Genomic DNA, 15,637 nt, shown 5'->3' on the forward strand with positions numbered 1-15,637 from the left:
TACTGAAAGTATACAGAGACCAGCACTATCATGCTAGGCAGCAGAGATCAACTGAACATGTGACTCAAATAATTTGTTTCATGTAATATCATGGAGCATTCAGCCATGTTTTTCATACATGTCTCTCTTTCCAGACATCTTAATTGTCCTTAAAAGCAGCAAAGAATCCTGTGGCACCTTTTAGACTAACAGACGTTTTGGAGCATGAGCTTTCGTGGGTGAATACCCACTTCGTCAGATGCATGTAGTGGAAATTTCCAGGGGCAGGTATATATATGCAGGCAAGCTAGAGATAATGAGGTAGTTCAATAAGGGAGGATGAGGCCCTGTTCTAGCAGTTGAGGTGTGAAAACCAAGGAAGGAGAAACTGGTTTTGTAGTTGGCAAGCCATTCACAGTCTTTGTCTAATGCTGAGCTGATGGTGTCAAATTTGCAGATGAACTGAAGCTCAGCAGTTTCTCTTTGAAGTCTGGTCCTGAAGTTTTTTTGCTGCAGGATGGCCACCTTAAGGTCTGCTATAATGTGACCAGGGAGGTTGAAGTGTTCTCCTACAGGTTTTTGTATATTGCCATTCCTAATATCTGATTTGTGTCTGTTTATCCTTTTCCGTAGCTACTGTCCAGTTTGGCCAATGTACACAGCAGAGGGGCATTGCTGGCATATGATGGCATATATTACATTGGTGGACGTGCAGGTGAATGAACTGGTGATGGTATGGCTGATCTGGTTAGGTCCTGTGATGGTGTCGCTGGTGTAGATATGTGGGCAGAGTTGGCATCGAGGTTTGTTGCATGGATTGGTTCCTGAGTTAGAGTTACTATGGTGCAGTGTGCAGTTACTGGTGAGAATATGTTTCAGGTTGGCAGGTTGCCTGTGGGCGAGGACTGGCCTGCCACCCAAGGCCTGTGAAAGTGTGGGATCGTTGTCCAGGATGGGTTGTAGATCCCTGATGATGCTTGGAGGGGTTTTAGCTGGGGACTGTATGTGATGGCCAGTGGAGTCCTGTTGGTTTCTTTCTTGGGTTTGTCTTGCAGTAGGAGGCTTCTGGGTACATGTTTGGCTCTGTTGATCTGTTTCCTTATTTCCTCGTGCGGGTATTGTAGTTTTGAGAATGCTTGGTGGAGATTTTGTAGGTGTTGGTCTCTGTCTGAGAGGTTAGAGCACATGCGATTGTACCTCAGTGCTTGGCTGTAGACAATGGATCATGTGATGTGCCCGGGATGGAAGCTGGAGGCATGAAGGTAGGCATAGTGATCGGTAGGTTTTCGGTATAGGGTGGTGTTAATGTGACCATCTCTTATTTGCACCGTGGTGTCTAGGAAGTGGACCTCCCGTGTAGATTGGTCCAGGCTGAGGTTGATGGTGGGGTGGAAGCTGTTGAAATCGTGGTGGAATTTTTCCAGAGTCTCCTTCCCACAGGTCCAGATGATGATGTCATCAATGTAACGTAGGTAGAGAAGGGGTGTGAGTGGACGAGAGCTGAGGAAGCGTTGTTCCAGGTCAGCCATAAAAATATTGGCATATTGTGGGGCCATGCGGGTGCCCATAGCGGTGCCACTGATCTGGAGATATATATTGTCATCAAATTTGAAATAGTTGTGTGTGAGAATAAAGGCACAGAGCTCAGCAGCCAGTTGTGCTGTGGCATCATCAGGGATACTGTTCCTGACAGCTTGTGTTCCATCTGTGTGGGGGATGTTTGTGTAAGAGCCTCTATATCCATGGTGGCTAGGATGGTGTTTTCTGGAAGGTCACCAATGCATTGTAGTTTCCTCAGGAAATCAGTGGTATCACAGAGGTAGCTGGGAGTGCTGGTGGCATAGGGTCTGAGTAGAGAGTCCACATATCCAGACAGTACTGTGTATTTAGTATCCTTGTGTGTTCTGGTGAACATATTGCCTTTAAAAATTAAATAGTATGTTTTTTCTTAAGTGACTGTTAGCCAATAGCTGTAAGGCATATCATATTAATATTGTATTATGCCCAGTTATGTTAACTGAATGATCTCTCTTTCCCACAACTCTGTTCACTTTATTCACATGCGTCAAGAGATATACTCTTTGCAAAGCTCAATGTAGCTTTTGGCATTAGTAAATATAAAGTCTCTCAAAGGCAAGATACATTTGTTCTGTGTCCTAGTACAGGTACCTTCATGATCAACTGGTTTAAAGTGTAATATCTAAAAGAGAGATAAGGAAAGGTAGAGAACAAGTTAAGGAACTGGTACAAAACTTATGGGTTGGATCTTACGTATAAGTTGCTTTCAAACTTATAAGCAACTATGCTATAAATATAAGTGGTTCAAGGGACATATTTTGAAGTATACCTTCAATGTAAAATGAACTACATGCTGTGAGAAACAAGCTTCTCAGAAGGGTTAGTATGGTATCAATGCTTACTTTTCTATACTGTACTGCTTTGTCTGTAGACAATAAATTGGCAACATTTGGTTATTTGGTCTTTTAAACATGTTTTGTAATGAACAACTCCAAGTGTAGTCAATCAACTGGAAATTCTTTTAACAGAACTGATTATGTGGATTAGTTTTTCTTAGTCTTCCTGTTTATGTATATACCACATATGTGTAGGTAATATGCATTAGGAAGAGGAGAGATGTGCTAAATTGCAGAGACATGTGAGAAATTAATTTATTGTGCACTTTTGACTGCCTTGCCTGCACTCTACTCTGAGGACTTATTTCAACATTCCAGACCACTGAGCAACTTCAAACAGCTGCCATTAAAAAACAAGATAAGAAAACAACCTAAGAGTTTCTAACCCCAGAAGGGACTGAGATCACAGACTTGACAACAGTGACGTTTTTAGGAATGGAAAAGCTCTTTTAGTACTCTTTTAAAGAGTTTTATGACTCCCTCTGAGCCCTTTACAGCTGGGTTCCAGGGGCCCACCTATGCATCCAGGCAGCCAATAGGTGCTTTCCCCTCCCCCAAAAAGGGGAAGATGAGAAGAAGATAGTTAAAAATCTTTCTAAACATGTGTAAAATGTTTTCTTATGTAATGTGATATATACAGATTATGTGAAACGGGGGGGGGGGTGGCACAAAGGCTTTCTTGGGATGAGCTTGGGATGACCTGCATTACTCACGAGTGGTTTTGACACTCATGAGTAATGTGAACATCCCAAACTTACGCTGCTTTATACTATTTCACCCTGTCCCATTACCCCCTTATTTTGCGTGTGCTATGACTTAAGCTCGTTTTAAAATGGAGATCTCCTCTCATTTCAGACTATTTTAGAAAATCTGGACCTTTCTGTGCCATTTCAAATCAGCGTTCAGACTGTTGGTTCTTCTGGTTTGGTTTCTGAGAAGATGAATGTTCAATATAGTTGTCCTTTAATGAAAAAGGAAGCTTCATCATTTGCCTCTAGTGATTTCCCTGAAGACGAAAAGCCTGATGCCAGCTCCCATGAGGTAGCAGCAACTGCTCTGTGTTATCAGTGGAAAGTCTTATCCTCTGGTCATTTCTGACTGAATATATTTTATGTCCTCATCACAAACACCTGTTTACAACTCATGCATTTTTGTGTTCTAATCAGTAGGCACTTGTAATACCAAAGAACCTGTGGGTCACTGTAAGTCAAAGTAGTTCTATAGAAATGAAAAGCATTTTTCTGCTGCATTTTTAGTGAAGCATATGATGGCTGTTCATTATTATGTACCTTGCATACACACATTAGAGTTTCATTGTCTTAGAAAAGGAAATTTGTAATGTAACTGTGGATGGAGGTGCTGCTGGAGCACAGTTGTCAACTTTCATGTGGTAAATAATCACCCCAACTTTCAGAATAAGCCAAAAACTCAAACTAATCCCATTTCAAAACAAGTCCAAACCAAGCCAATCTCTAAGAACCCAACACACTATGTCACTAGATCCCCCCGGTGTGGAGTCTGGGACTGTGGTGGGCCTGCTGTGCATCCCTGACTCTCTCCCCACCATGTCCCTGTTTCTGGGAGCTGGTAAAAAAAGAAGCAGCAAGCTACAAGCCAAAAACTAGCTAACAAGCAACTTACAGGCCAATTAAGCCAAAAACAAGCCCAATTTCTGCTTTTTTTTTTTTTTTTTTTTTTTTTTTTTTTTTGCGGGTTTGGCATGTCTGTGCTGGAGTTAATTTAATGATGAGGAAAACTGGGATTGTGGGTATCTGCAGAGCTAGCTTCTTGTCCCTCCCAACTGTGTGGGGTAAAATTAGCTGATTGGTTTAAAAGTGAGACTGGTTCAGCTCTGGTATTGACCAATAAGGAGTAGATGATCTGTAGTGTAGCAATAAGGGGTATCTTGGATCAGTGACAATGAACAGATTGAATTCCCTGTACCATAGAGAGGGTTTATTAGTAAGGAGCTGTATGAAGGTATTCAGCTATGGGAAAGCACAGCTAGAGAAATTAAGATTGTTAATGTTCCAGATCCCCATGGATTAGAAATATAAGGAACTTAAAGTTTGGAGTATTTGGGAAACACTGTAAGTAAAAGATGCACAATTGATTTCTATCTCACTGAGGAAGAATGTAAGTAAAACCATAGTACATTTTGTGCAGAGACAAGATTAAGGTTGGCCTTGTGGTTAAGGTGTTAGTAGGTTGCAGAGTTTGGATCCAGATTTGGACCTGAATCCAAATTTTCCTAGTGGGTGTTTGTTGTTGGTGTTCCAGCTCAAGGCTACAGAAACACATACCCCAAACATCAGAAAACTCAGGCTCACCCAACTCACGAGGGCAGTAAATTGGGGAGTCAGAGACCCTCCCCAAGAATGTCTTGCCTTTAGTTCCTAGATGTTGAAATCGGGGGTTGGAAGGAGATTTTGTTGTTAATCCTTCACATGGCACTGTTGGAGACAATAAGCGGCTTACCTTGCTCAGATTTTCCTCTATTCTCTAAACGACTCTGCATTATATACATCCCAGAATGAAAATGGAGACAAAGTGTGAGTGTGCTGTTGTGTGAACACAGTACGCAGCATGCAGGCTAACTCAAATTCAACATACTTTGTCAAAGCAGGTAGCTTGCATAAGCTTTCCTCTTGCTTAAGTGCTATCTTCAGGGCTTCACATAAATATAAGATAATTATGAGAGGTGTTAGCTTTAAAGACTATATAATGAATTGTGACTTTTTATGAATGCATGACATGATATTGAGGCATAAGGGCTAGTTTTACAGAGTTCAGCATGATTAATTGTTCAGGGGTGAACATCCTTTACAAGATCCCCTTTCTTGGTCCTAGCTTTCCTTTAGAATGGGAATCCTCCAATTTATCACTCATAAACCAACATCTCCCCTTATTAGCTATGTGTGCATGCAAAGTGTAAATATGATGTACTGTCCATTTTATTCAATACTTCAATTTATCACTTACAGACCAACATCTCCCTATATCAGCTATGTATGCAGGCTGAGTGCAAATATCATGTACTGTCCATGTCTCCATGTAAATTAAAATGATCACCTAAAAATGTAATGCAGACATCCTCATCTAAAGCTTGCACTTTCTTTGTTTATCTCCTTTTAGATTGGAAACATAAAACTGCTCATTTATAACAAATCTTGGGCTGCAGCATACTCAGAAATCTGATAGCAGAGACAAAGGAAAACAACCTTTTCATGGGCAGATAAGATAGGGATTTCTTTCTTAGCTTCACTTACTCAGAGCCCATTTATGTAGCTGAATGATAATCAAATGGAACTAACCATTGCATTCTGGCCTGTTCTCACTAAACTGGGAGCATGTACCGATTATGTTGGGTCACTCATTTCACATGGTAAATTCTGAATAAGTACTTACAGTGTTTAAGTGAAAATCTGTTTAAATATAAAGTTTATTGTTATGTTCTCATTAAACCAAATCCCTTGGCATCAGCCTCTGAAAATGTTTTGCATATGTTAGAACATAAGAATGGCCATACTGGGTCAGACCAATCATCCACCTAGCCTAGTATCCTGTCTTCTGACAGTAGCCAATGCCATGTGCCCCAGAGGGAATGAACAGAATAGGCAATCATCCAGTGATCCATCCCCTGTCGTCCACTTCCAGCTTCTGGTAATCAGAGGCTGGGGCTCTCAGAGCATAAGGTTGTGAGCTGACCATCCTGGCTAATAGACATTGATGAACTTATCCTCCCTGAACGTATCTGGTTCTTTTTTGAACCCTACTATAGTTTTGGCCTACACAACATCCCCTGGCAATGAGTTCCACAGGTTGACTGGCCTTTGTATGAAGAAGTACTTCCTTTTGTTTGTTTTAAACCTGTTGCTTATTAATTTCATCGGGTGATCCCTGGCTCTTGTATTATGTGAAGGAGTAAACAGCACTTCCTTATTATCTTTCTCCACATAAGTAAAGATTGTATAGACTTCAATCATATCCCTTCTTACTCATCTCTTTTAGAAGCTGAAAGTCCAAGTCTTTTTAATCTCTCCTCATATGGGAAGCTTTTCCATACCCCTTATCATTTTTCTTGCCCTTCTCTGTACCTTTTTCAATTCTAATATATTGTTTTTGAGATGGGATGACCAGATCTGCATGCAGTTTTCAAGATATGGGCATATCATGGATTTATATAGAGCCATTATATGTTCTGTCTTATTACCTATCCCTTTCCTAATGATTCCTAACGTTCTGTTAGCTTTTTTGGTTGCTGCTGCACATTGAGTGAATATTGTGACTGCCTGCTTTTTCATTCTCCCATCATCATAGCAGCTAGGCATCACTAAAGGGGAAAAGGGGAGGGTACACAGTGAGGTCTATGGATTACTGAGTGCCAGAGCCAATGTGTGTAAAATAATTCTCCCCACAGGGCACTGTGGGACAGTGTGTAACCTGTACTGGTCTGGTTTCTATTATCCAGTAATGCCCAAACTTCACTAATCCTCACTAGTGCTCCATTGCAGACTCCTGAAACAAGGCTTACTGCACTGCAGATGATGTCAAAAGAGACCACTCAGCTGATGTCTAGGAAGCCTTTTAAAAAAGCTCCTGCTTCCTCTCTCATCCTCAGCAGCAGGCAAGCCAGTACCTTTAACTATATTGCTCTCCAAAATCTTTGTTTAAAAATCTAATAAATCAGATTTAAACAGCAGGCCCTGAATTCTGTTTACTTAAAAATCTCCTTTTTATATTTTAATAATGGCTTCTGAACTCCCTGATGATGGTATTTAGAAAGGTGGTTTGGGTGGGCCCCAAAACAATTTGTAACACATGTGAGGGCCTGTCCCTCCCATTCCCTGCTGCATACATGCCTGCCTGTTGCCTCTTCAGTTTCAGTTTTGCTGCTCCTGCTGAAGAACCTCTTCTTGGACATGAGAAAAAGTGTTCCTGTGAGATCTGTCCAGAGCAGCACATGACATTAATTAAATCATGCTAGTATATGAGACAGGAAGTGCAAGTGACCATAAAAAACAACAAACAGTGAAACGGAATATACACAAAGTGTTATTAAATGCTCAAAGTAAATACTCTGGGAAAAGATAAATATATTTTTCTTTTCAGTTATAATAATTGTAAGTGTTCTTGTAGCAATAGTAGATAGCAAATTTCCAGATGGGAATGTGATTTTTCCCTTTCATGTGTGCCCGACTATGGGCTTAGGTGTACAAAGGTATTTTGGTGCCTGAAGATACAGATAGGTTCCTTTATGGGATTTTCAAAAGTCCCTAAGCAAGTTAGGTGCCTAAATCCCATAATTCTTGAAGTTAGTGGCAGCTAGACACACAGTCTACATAGACTCTTTTGAAAATCCCATCAGGTGCCTGTTACTTGAGAGTCCTTTCCACCTCAGTAACTGACCACTTAACCATCACTGTGCTTTATAATAGTCACAATCAGTAGCAGGCTTCTCCAGTTGCTTCTGGGGAAGGGTACAGTAACAGCAGCCTATTTCTGCCTTCTTTCAGGCTCCCTGCTCCCTCAGCACTTCCTTCCTGTTTGCTTTTATAGTCCTAGCTGTTGGGGATTCTTCCACCCAATGAGCCCCTCGTTTGTATCTCCACTCCATTAATTGGCATCCTCTGCCAACTGCCTGTCTTTCAATGAGAGCTCAGTTTATATAAACTGATGGCGATTTGAGTGACAGGGTGCTGTTAGCTTCCGACTCAGCGCACGCTATTACAGTACCTCTCTGCATCTTTAGGTGACTTTGTAAATCTGACCCTAAAGAAATAAACTCATTTTGATGCATCTACAGGTGAAACACAATTGAAAATGGACCTGATAAATGATTAACTTTATGAAATTAACAAATTTTCCTTGCACCTAAGTATATTTAATAAAACAGGAAAACTCTTTAAATACATATATATGCTACAGCCATCTTAAAGTAATATTTATGTATTTATTCTTTATGAAGTGCAAAAACTGTACTAGATACTTTACAGATAGGTATGAAGACAAGGTCCCTGCCTTAATAAGCTTATAATCTAAATGAACTATGGTTATTTTGGGGCCATGAGGTTTTATTTGCTGTTAATACTTCATTGTCTCCAATATTTAACTGTATACTGTTAATAGTTTTCCCAAAAATGATGGTCAGAACCTTCTCCCATCAAAATCAATAGCAAAGCTCCCATTAGCTTCAACAGGGCAGGATAAATACCTGAATGCACAGGCAAATTCATTCTTTTGCTTTCAGTGCTGTCAATCTGCAATCTTATGCTTTGACATCAGCAGAGCTTCTTGAGTGAATTACAGCTTGGTTTTAACACAAAAAGCATTTATTACCCTCTATTTATTATGAGTGGAGATTCTTCTTTGATTGGCGGTAAAAAAAACAAAGAAGATTAACAAGCTCTATTTTGGACATTTGCAACTAGGTTCAATATTCTTTTGTTTAATACAAAGACTGAATTTTCTGGTTTATTTGGAGACTGAACAAGAAAATATTGAATCAGTTCATGATTTTAAAATGAAAAATGTATACTTCATAATCCAATGATAGACAGAGGTAGAAACAGAAATACCCATCATGGTTAGAACTGGTCACAACTTTTGAAATGATTTTTTTTAATGCTGATTTGTCAAAACCAAAACTAGTCATAAAACATGGTTGAATTTCCAATGAATTTCCAAACTTGAAAAAAAAAGTCAAGAAAAAAAGGTGTGAAATTGTTGAAACATTTAGTTTCAACGATTTCAAAATAAAAAATTCCAGTTTTCTGGTTTGAAAAAACTTTTTGTTTTGGAAATTAAGCTAATAAAAAATGAAAAAAGCTTAAAAAATAAAAAGGTCAAAACTGAAACAAAACATTTTAGCTGAACCCTCCCTCCCCAAAAATCAGTTTTAGGTTCATGAATATTTTTGAGATTTTGACTTTTCATCTTGGTTTGTGACAGGAAAACATTTTAAGCTCTTGAAAATATTTGCAAGATGGGAAAATCATTTCCTGGCCAGCTCTGATTATGATACCAATTTGGCAAAACATTTTGGCACATGATTTTTTTCTGGAGTCCTCTTCTTTGATTCCCATCCATCAGATCAACAGCAATCATGGGGCTGTATGAAGTCTGTCTACCACTTTCTATCTTGTAACAGTTTCATGGCTTTGTTCATTTTTAAGCCTTTCTGTTCCATGTCATTCTTCACCATGTCTATCTAATGCATACTCAGTCTTCCTCTGTTTCTTGTCCCTTGCAGTTTGGTGTGTATCACCATGTATGGTATAATTTCTGGGTCCATTCTTGACACATGTCCAAAACATTGCAGTTGTCTTTCTTTTATTTTCTGTAACAGCCTTATATTTTGCCTAGCTGGTTTCTTATCTCTTCATTTTTTATTTTCTGTGGTCTCGAAACTCTCAGTATTCTCCTCAACCAGTTCATATCTGTAATCAAAATCTTTTATTCTTCAGTTTTCCACATACTTCAGCATTCCAATCTATACAGAAGTATTGGCATGACAGTTGTCTCACGTATGCTGCTTTTTGTTTTTAGCAAAATGTTTTTAGCCTTCCAGATTTTGCAGGTTTCCAAATGCAGTAGCAGCTAAACCAATTCTTTTTATGTCATTTTAACAATTCCCATACATCAGTACTATTCCTCCAAGGAACATCATTTTTACATGTGTTCTATCCTTTCCCTCTGAGTTTAATTTCACCTCTTTCTTTTGTCTTTCAATTTGTGTCTTCACTGAGCTGATCTTCAGTCCAGATTTTCTGCTTTCCCAATCTACTTTATCAGTTATTCTCTGTAAATCTTCCCTGGTCAATGCTGTGAGGTCAATATTGTCTGTAAATCTAAGATTATGATCTGTCCTACCACATAATATGACTTCTCCTGTTTCATCTGTCATTGCTACAGCCATTACTGCTTCCTTCACCAAGTTGAACGAATCTGGTGGTAGTATGCATCCTTGTTTCACTCTTATGGTCATCCTGCAGCATTCCATTCGCTTCTTGTCTACTCTTGCCACACTCACTGACTTGCTGTAGATGTCTTCTAACAGCTTGATCAAATTTTTGGGGATGCCATATAGTCTCATAACTTGCCATAACCTTTTCTGTCAAATGTAAAAAAACCTGTCTGAAGTATATAAAGTTGTTCTATGTACTTCTCTGATAATTGTCCTCTCACACATAACTGATCTATTGTACTTCATCCTGGTCTAAATCCAGCTTGTTCCTCGGCAATTGCTATTTCCATATACCTCTTCATTCTCCTCTGCAACATCTTGGTGAATTCTTTTCCCGGCATGCTTAATAAGCTGATTACTCTCCTTTTTAATAGATCAGTACTATTATTGCCTTCTCCCATTCGCTCAGCACTTGCTCTTGTTTGTAAATCTTCTTGAATAGCTTGTGCATTGCCTTTACCATAGGTTCCCTACCTGCATGCAGCAGCTATGGGGTTATGTTGTCACTTCCTGGCACCTTTTTCCTTTTCAAACTTCCTGTTGAGATCTTTCCTTTTTCTTCTAAGAACTCTGGCATCTGCTCTCCCTCATCAGTTCTCCAGGACTGTTTCATCTACTGTGTTCTGTACAGTTTATAGCTCTTCAAAATATTATTTCCATCACTTATTCTTTACTTGTTCATCTTCAGTTATTTGTCTGAATTTGTCTTTCACTGCTGCATTTCTCTTAATGTGTTCTTCTGCTTCTCTCCATTGTTCACTTATCCGGTTATTTCTCTCTTTCACCGCCCCACTTCACTTTCTGCTTTCTCTCTCTGGTCAGCCTGTTGTACCCAGCTCTTATGTCCTCCTTTTATTCTCATTCATCTTATTACACTTGTCACTCAGCTACAGCACTTCATCCATTGTCCATCGTGGTTTCTTCATTTTGGCCTTGTAGCCCACCACTTGTTCAACTGCTCTGAAAATCCCATTTTTAAACTGTCCCATGTCTCTTCAATGTTCATTTCTTCTTCCACCAGATGTGTGATCTTTTTCCACAACTTCTTTGTATTCTTTCCTGAAATCTGGCTCTTTCAGTTTGTCCCCTTCATAGATCTTAGTTCTTGGCATTTTTTTTGATTGCTTTCAGCCTCAACCTTATTGATACCAGCACTAATTTATAATCTGATTCAATATTGACTGCAATGATCTGTACAGCAACACACTTGATTTCCATCCGTGATTCACAGATACAAATTCTACCATGCATTTTATTCACCCATCAGCAGATATTCATGTCCACTTCCTCTGCACCTTTCTTTGTTGAAATAGCATGTTTGTTATCACCAGGTTGTTGCTTAAGTTGCTTAGTACCCTTTCTCCTCTTTAGTTTTCTACCCCTAGTTTATGCATGCCTATTACGCTAGCCCAGGCATTCCAGTCCAATCCCAGTGTTGCCTTAAAATCTCCCATCACCAATAACTTGTCTTAAAACTTCCTGTATTGTTTTCTTTACATGGTTATAAATTTTGTCAATTTCTTTGGGTTCTGCTACTGTCAGCACATATACTTGTACTTTTGTAACTGCATCAGATTTGATTCTGAATCTCTCCTTCACCATACAAGGAGATATTGGGTTAAATGTTGTAAGAGCCTGGCTTGCCTTCAGTTTTCAGAACGAATGCAAGTCCATCCTGGTGTCCACCATCATCTTTTCCCGATGTCAATATCCTATGTTCATCATGGTAGAATTTTCCTTTATCATCGATTGATTTCTCACTAATATCTGTTCAAGTCATGCATCATTACTGCAAGTGCCTCAGCCTGGTATAATCTTACATCATGTAATTCCATGTTATGTTTGTATTTGTTCTGTCCACATACTTTTTGACCCGACCTCACTTTATGATTGGTGAAAGTGGCCTTTATTTCGCCAGGTGATGACCAAGCCAGCATCCTCTTTTTTCATTTTCCAGTCTTCATTCTGTTTCTGTGGTCCAATATTTGCCATGTGTTCAACCCTGACACCTTGGCTTTGTGGTTGACCAGTCATGTGTATTGTATTCTGTCTACAACACTGCTCTAAGCTATCCACTGGCTTGCTCTGGCACCATTTCTGCCAATGTTTATACTTTCAAAATAGTTTTGCTGGCTTCACCAAAGTGTGTGTGTGTGTGTGTGTGTGTGTGTGTGTGTGTGTTAGCTGTTCAGCAGCTGTGTGGAACAATCTACCATATGCAATCTTTTAAGTATGTGACACAAATGTCTTTTTAGTATGAGGAAAGAGCAGCAGTGCACTTGGACAGTCAGCCATTCTTTGCTGGTGTGTGGCTGGTGAAATCAAATGGGTATGTTACACCAGTTATGACTGACTGCAGACTAAGGCATACAAATTTATCATGGGCTGACTGTTGCATTGACTAAGCTGTCCTTTCTGTATAGCCTACCTGGTGTAATGGATGAAATGAGACTCTAAGGAGACTAAAATGGACAAACACACACACAGTACACTAGCTATTAATTTACAAAACTAGCTACTAGCAAAATAAAGCCACCAATGATGGATGACAGAGTTGAGTTATTTGTGCCCTTTTCGGTCCAACTTTCCATACTCCCTTAAGCATCTGCCTGCTGCACATTACTCCAAGAGAAAAATACAGTTTGCCTTTTACATATTTTAAGTCAAAACTTTAATGATAGGATATTCCTGCAGTGGAACTAATTCATCCATGATGTGTAGCGGCACTGACTTCAGTGGGGTTACACCAAGCATGGATTTGGCCTAACGTGTTTTAAAGCTGTGTTCATAATATATCTGAATCCCTTGGACCATTAATCTTTAAAGTTTCCCATTCATGCCCATAAATACGTTAACTAACAGCTCTTCCTAGCTATCTTGATTATGCAGGTCACATACAGGTTGCTATAGTAACTCTGCAAGCCACATATATATATATATATATATATATATATATATATATATATATATATATATATATATATATATATATATATATATATATACACATACACACACACACATACACCCTGATTAATGTTAAGAGCGGATAAATCATTGGATTAGGCCCTTGCCTTGCCCTGCATCAGAGAGAGCTTTGAAAGCTAAGACTTTGTGTGGTTGTTCATGTGGGACATGGTACTAATTACAAAGGGGCCATTCATTGAAGAATCCTAGTATTATGACACATTATTTTAGTTTGTTGCAGTATACAATCATATGTCCTTGGAAGATGATCCTAAAATTCACCTCAGGTGTGAACTTGACTTCAGGGAAGGAGATATTGTTTGGGTATATTTGACCAAGAAAGGATGTTTTTTTTGAGGCAAAGGTAAGTCCATTAAATTATTGGACAAAAGGCTACGCTGAGTACTGATGAGATACCAAACTACAGAAAGTTAAATGCAGTATCAGTAGAGGGCCAGATAGTTTCCTCCTATACGAAAACCTGCTCTGAGCAAGGTTAGACAAACCAGTGATCAAAATGCAGACACCCTTTTCTATCTAACACTTAAATTATTGTTTCTCCATTGAGGGAGCTGTAGCAATTGTAACATCGATGGGAAATTTTAAGGAAAATAATTTAATGTAGACACATCTGAATTGTACTTCCATTTGGAATTTCAGAGTGACGCTGCTCCACAATGAAATAACTCTTAAGTGTAAGCCAGCTAAAGGAAACAGAGTTAAAATTGTTCTCTCTTGTGAACCTTCTTGACATCTTCTGTTTTACAAAGAAACCATTTCATTTCTTTAAAAGGATCCCAGCTCTCTTCTTTGTGTGATACCCTGAAAAGCCAGATCATTTTTGCTACCTGCTTTGTTGAGACTGTCAACCAGCTCTCTGAGAGTGTCTAGTACTGTATTGGCTGCATTTTACATTTAGGAGGGGGGAAAGGACCCTGCATCAGAAATTCAGCTTGTATTGTTTTCCTTCCCTCCAAGTACAAAGGATGTTTTGTTTGTGCTCAGGATCCTGCTAAAAAGTTTGGCTCTGAAATTAACTCTGCCTTGAGAATGTTGAAATGGGTAGAGTACATGGCCTGAGGCTGTTGGATGCTAAGTTCCCCTGCTGTCTTTCACGTACTAAAAGGAATTTTGTACTATGTGGTTGATTGTTCCTCACAGCTGCTGAACAGCTAACAAAAAAGCACACACTTTTGCTGAAGCCTGGATAGGAATGATTTCATGATCCCATTGAATATAAAAGCCTTGAGAGAAAGTACTTTCCCCATATTTTCATCTTTTTTTTTTAAAGCTGGTTTTAAGAAATGGCTGTTAATGTTTGTTTGTTCATCCAAGTTTTTGTTATTTTTTAAGCTGTAAGCTTCAGAGCTGGTCAGAAAAATTCCACTGAAACTAAGTTTCAGCAGGAAGTTGGTGAAAAGTGGAATTATGAACTCCCCACTTCCCGTTGTTTCCAAACAGCTCCAACCAACATCCCAGATACTGCATGCAGAGATGAATAAAGGAACTAGTGCAACACCTATTGAATTGATAGATATTTTCCCATTAACTTCAATATGAGAAAGATTGGGCCATAAACTCTGTTGATAAAAGATGTGATCTTGAAAATCCCTTACTCAGGCTGGAATTAAACTATTTGCATCAAGTCTAGTTAAATGAATAAGTATTCACAGGATCTGGTTTATGTTCATTTGTTAATTTATTGTCTCTCTTAGATAGATAGACAGACAGACAGATATAGATGAGAGCGGGAGTTGTTGTGTACATTACCTTTATGTAAAAATTGTGTAGAGCAAACACTCAGAAGTGCTGAATACCTATCAAAATCTGTCACAGAGTAAGAGAGAGACACATCCACCCATACACTGGATACATAAATGCAAGAATTCATACCATTTGAATAACTGAAATAGCAGCTATACGCTTAAATCATTTGCAATTAATGGTGGTAGGTGGGGATGTCACTCACTTAAAGGCATACACATTTCCACCCACAAAAGACAATGATTCACATATTTTGAAGCAAATAAAGAATGTGTAACTTCTCCAAAACATGTGTAAACATTTCAGTGCATTGACAGCACACTGGAAGCTCTCTGGTGTCATTCTTAATAAATTCCATAGCATTGAATTTGAGAAGAGACAAAGGATTTGCAAGGATAATTGGGCATAAGCTGGAAATCCAAAATCCTCAGCAACTTTTTAAATCAAGAGAAGGTATGGGGTGCAGAGTTCAGGGTTAATGGGTTATGATTGTTTCCTTCCAGTTTTGGGGCTAAAATGGTTTAGTGATCTGACCTTTTTGCTCTTC

The 15,637-nt window shown here is 39.0% G+C and overlaps 1 protein-coding gene across 11 annotated transcripts in view; it reads left to right on the forward strand.

The window, feature by feature from the left end:
- Window positions 1–15,637, forward strand: part of C5H4orf50 (chromosome 5 C4orf50 homolog) — a 130,802-nt gene that overhangs the window by 85,763 nt on the left and 29,402 nt on the right. For 6 of the 11 annotated variants that reach the window (XR_004000496.1, XR_004000497.1, XM_030563319.1 and 3 more), the window contains one exon: window positions 3,249–3,434. The exons of 4 other annotated variants lie outside the window; for them this stretch is intronic. Coding sequence is in view for 4 of the 7 variants with exons in the window: in XM_030563319.1 (XP_030419179.1) it covers window positions 3,249–3,434 (186 nt within the window). In the remaining 3 variants the exon portion in view is untranslated. Of the gene's footprint in view, window positions 1–3,248; window positions 3,435–15,637 lie in introns of those variants that run through there. One more of the 11 variants, XM_030563326.1, reaches the window with a different exon arrangement.

The sequence above is a fragment of the Gopherus evgoodei genome, chromosome 5 (genome assembly GCF_007399415.2).
Source record: "Gopherus evgoodei ecotype Sinaloan lineage chromosome 5, rGopEvg1_v1.p, whole genome shotgun sequence".
NCBI classification, from domain to species: Eukaryota; Metazoa; Chordata; order Testudines; family Testudinidae; genus Gopherus; species Gopherus evgoodei.